The sequence below is a fragment of the Anoplophora glabripennis genome, unplaced genomic scaffold, assembly GCF_000390285.2.
Source record: "Anoplophora glabripennis isolate ALB-LARVAE unplaced genomic scaffold, Agla_2.0 scaffold1098, whole genome shotgun sequence".
Lineage (NCBI taxonomy): Eukaryota > Metazoa > Arthropoda > Insecta > Coleoptera > Cerambycidae > Anoplophora > Anoplophora glabripennis.
In genome coordinates this window covers 104,332-108,722 of record NW_019417202.1, presented here as the reverse complement: position 1 = coordinate 108,722, position 4,391 = coordinate 104,332, and the positions used below count along the sequence as shown (strand labels likewise).

Here is a 4,391-nt window from a genome sequence, read left to right as displayed (position 1 = left end):
CATTTAGGAAAATGTCACTGAGCTTTAGCAAAGTTTTTTTAATATATTTTTAAATTTACATAATATTCAGTTAAATAAAAACTTAAATAGGAATAATACAACATAATTTCAGACGATATTAGAACAGCTTTGTAGAATTAAAATAGGTGTAAGCAATTTTTTGTTAATGTAGGCACATTCTATTTATTAAAGAGTGCAGTTAGAATTTTTTTTTTAAATATAAGGAAATTGTCACTTAAGCTAGTTTGAAAGATTGATATCATTGCCTGAATTTGTTGCCAATATTTTTTGGACACCCTGTATAAACATCTGATTATTGCTAAGCCTTACCATATTCAATTAGCATCTCAACGCATTCCGTGTACCCATTATTGGCAGCATAGTGTAGTGCCGTGTACTTTTTCACATTCTCGATCGATAGATCAGCTCCTAAAAAAAATTGTACCAACCTTAATTAATAAAAGCAATTTGAAAGTAATAATACCCAAAATTTAATACCAAATATGTATAAAAAAAAAAGAACTGTGATATAACATTGTGCAATCACGGAAATAAAAAAAAAATAACACGAAACGTAAATGAAACGTTACAAATGAGCTATTTTACTAAACATTTGACACATTAAGAAGAGAGTTTGAAACATTATTCGAAACATTCCCTTTCGATCTCGGAAACATAACAGACAAACAACCCTTTGCTTTTTTTGCTTATCTTATGGAACATTCGGCATTAGTTAACATTTGCTCTCAATCCCCAATCCCTCTCATCTCTCAAGCATTAGTTCATTTACCATTGTTATACAAACAGCCACAAACAGAGAATAAAATTGTGGTAGCATATTTATAACACAAGTCTAGAAAAAATGTATGTTCGTGACTTGCGTAAACTGCGCGTAACAGCCCGAGTTTATTTGTTTCCTGTGTGTCGTTTGCAATTCATATTATGTTAGGTTAGGTTTGCGGTTTGCCTTTGCCAGTTTGCCTGGCTTCGTTGTTCTTCATTGTTGCTTTGACGCTATTTTATGTGATAATTTGTAGTGTGTGCAGTTGTGGTTATTGTAAGGTGCATATAAAATAATGAATATTGATGCAAAATGTTTAAAACGATATGTGTAAAGAGATTTCCAATTTTGCTTCACATCTACCTAAGTTTCGATATAATTTGAAGAACAACCACCTAGTGAGAACTATTTGAAATATGGATGAGTCAAGTGAAATAGATGTTGTTTATTTTATATTTTATACAAATGTTTATATTTGTTTATGTTTATAGGCATGCTTAAATAAAAGAGTTTAGGTATACCTACAGGTATTTATTTTGTCAAGATATCATTTTGTATCCTTATTTCTGCTGTATAATTTATTATTAAAAGGATAGATGTAATATTGACCATGCGTAGAAGAAATTGTAACTTTATATTATTTTTCAGTTATGTTATTTGTTTTTCACGTACCTACCATTTCAAGATTCATAATCATAACAAACTTTTTCTAATTATCAGTTCGTCATTGTTACCATATTCACGCTGGTCTCAACATTAGAAAATTTCCATTTCAGAAGCGTATTTGAACAATATAAAATTATGTGTAGCTTTTTTAAAATGCTTCTGATATTGTTTTGTGACATTTTTATTTGTACGACGAATGGCAAAATTCGTAATCCATATTAGAAACTTTTTTCAGTGGCTTCTCAAAAAGAAAGAAATTCTTGGTAAAAGTTACCCCCAAACTAAAAGAGCATATTTATTTTTTTTTAATATACAATGTAACAACTTTTTTTAGTTTAATTATTTAAGAAATCAGAAAAACTTTGTCTGGAGTTCGAATTAAGTCATTCACAATACAAATAAAAATATCATAAGAGTATTAGAAATATTTAAGAAATTAGTCACACTATACTATTTCAAAAACGCTTTTGAAATGAAAATTATCTAAAGTTGACGGCATTATGAGAACATTATAGTTATAAAATTATTATGTTACTCAAACATTTCTGAAAATATACTGAAACGTAAAACAAAAATATCGAGTGCATAAATAGAACATAAAAAGAATGTTACTGAAACCAATTTTTTGAAACGTTTCACTGGAAACGTATTTTGGGGAGGATTTCTTGGGTTTCTAGAACGTTACCAGAACGTTGCATGGATTTTTTATGAAACGTTTAGAGAAAAATGGAAACGGTTCTGAAACATGTCAGAAACTGAAAAATGTTTAGTGGGAAAAACGTAAATTTCTATTTCGTAATAAATCGTAACAAGTATTTACACAAACCTTTNAAACGTAAATTTCTATTTCGTAATAAATCGTAACAAATATTTACACAAACCTTTAGCTAACAAGTATTCAATGATCCTTATATGGTTCATTTTACAGGCCATAATAAGTGGTGTGTTACCCTTATCGTTTTTCATATTAATATCGGCATCTGGGAATGCTTTCAGAACTTTGACGAGGCCTCTGAAGTTGCCACTATAAGCAAGGATGTGCAGAGCAGTAAATCCCTCGTTGTTTGTCACTGTTATGTCGATATCCTTACGAGCCAGTAGTATATCCAAAATCTCAGGGTAATCACGCAGCTCACAAGCTATCAGGAATACCGAATAGCCTTTGTCGTTTTTCTTGTTAATGTCTTGAGTCTTTGGTAGCAGGATATTTATCTTGTGTATAATTCTGTACTCAACGGCTCTGTGAAGTGGAAAAGATTCCTTTCTTTCTTCCTCCATTTCGTTTTCTCAATTCCTGCAAAAAAAGAAATATATCTTTAAATCAACATTAATGTATAAGTGGTAAATATAAATAAATCACTAACGTATTGAACTAATATGAACAAAAAATTTCTACACGTCACACTTCATATATAAATTGCACCACTTGCACAAAAACCCAATTAGGCACAAAATACGTGACGCGATTATCGTGAATCTATATCCCTGTGAATCACCGAATTACCCACCCCACAAGTAGGTACTCGTAAAAAAACTTGCACTCACTGCAGTATTAAACAGTGTCTCCAATGTCTGAAATAAAAATTATCTGCAATAGTTCGCAAAATTCAAATCGTTTTAAATTTCTGATTGATAACATGCAGAGAAAGAAAAATGTTGTGATGATTATTACAGCAATTATATAAAAAACCACTGTAATGATTATGATTTTTTTGTTTATCCTTTCCAATAAACTAATAAATCGATATCAACAAAACTCAAAACAAGTGAACAGTGACGAACTGGACGAACAACTGAACATGAAACATAGATCTAAATAATGGAAAGGTAAACAAACGTTCTCGCTGAACAATTTCAGTTGTAACCCCTACCACCCCTTTCCGTTGACATAAAAAACTTAATACGTGACAGACGACGTGCGAAACGGCATGCCACCCGCACCCGCCTCCCCCGACACAGACATGACTTAAACGTACTTAACAGACGGGTGAAGGCGGCTCTGGACGAACTGGCCCAGGATAACTGGGCTAGGCACCTGGAGTCGCTGGATCCACAAGACAACAGCCTCTGGAAAACGCAGAGGGCCCTGCGACAGACCGCTCGCCGTAAAATTCCTCCAATCCACGGTAGTGTGGGGGTGGTTTACACGAACCAGGAAAAGGCCGAGGCTTTCGCCGATAGCCTGGAACTGCAGTGTAGACTGCCTCAGCTGCCCGACGAAGACGAGGAATTCGAGATAGTGGCTGAGCGCGCGGCCCGACGCGTCGACAGAGAGCCAGACAATGACATAATCCCCCCCGCAACACCTGACGAACTAAGACTGACAATACGCAGACTTAAAAACAGAAAAGCCCCCGGACCCGACAATATACATAACACGACACTTAAACGACTACCACACAAGGGCCTCATGGCCCTACTAAACATAACAAACGCGACACTCAGACTAAGACACTTCCCTACCCGCTGGAAAACAGCAAACATAATCCTTATCCCAAAACCCAACAAAGATCACACCATCCCATCCAACTACCGGCCCATTAGCCTGCTCCCGGCTATGAGCAAAGTGGTAGAAAAAATTATCCTAACCCGTCTAAGAACCCACTCCCAAGAACTGCAAGTCATTCCAGACGAGCAGTTCGCCTTCCGACCCAATCACTCCACTGAACTCCAAATCCTTCGCCTTACCGAGCACATCACGGCGGCCTTCAACAGGGGACAGTACACTGGTGCTGTCTTCCTGGACGTCGCAAAGGCCTTCGATACGGTTTGGCATGAAGGCCTACTGATGAAAATGCTCACCAACCAATATCCCATATCCTTTACCAAACTCATAAAATCCTACCTACACCACCGAAAATTCCGCATCCAAATCCAAGATTCCCTTTCCACCACCCGTCCCATGGAGGCCGGTGTCCCCCAGGGCACCGTCCTGTCCCCACAC

At 36.0% G+C, this 4,391-nt stretch overlaps 1 protein-coding gene across 1 annotated transcript; it reads right to left on the bottom strand.

Annotated features, from left to right (window-relative positions):
• Positions 1–319: 319 nt before the first annotated feature.
• Positions 320–2,979, bottom strand: LOC111692200 (histone-lysine N-methyltransferase EHMT1-like). Its single transcript, XM_023456040.1, has 3 exons — positions 2,812–2,979; positions 2,329–2,741; positions 320–429 (listed from the first exon to the last, which is right to left on the bottom strand). Exons 2-3 carry the CDS (start codon positions 2,723–2,725, stop codon positions 320–322), a joined length of 507 nt encoding a protein of 168 aa, XP_023311808.1. The 5' UTR covers positions 2,726–2,741; positions 2,812–2,979.
• Positions 2,980–4,391: the final 1,412 nt, after the last annotated feature.

What these genes read in the sequence shown, in the direction of transcription:
- LOC111692200 (XM_023456040.1), bottom strand. Translation starts at nt 2,725, where the DNA reads ATGGAGGAAGAAAGAAAGGAATCTTTTCCACTTCACAGAGCCGTTGAG. An exon ending in TGAATACTTGTTAGCTAAAG is followed by an intron (nt 430 to 2,328) that starts GTTTGTGTAAAT and finishes AATTTTTTTTAG; the next exon opens with GAGCTGATCTATCGATCGAG.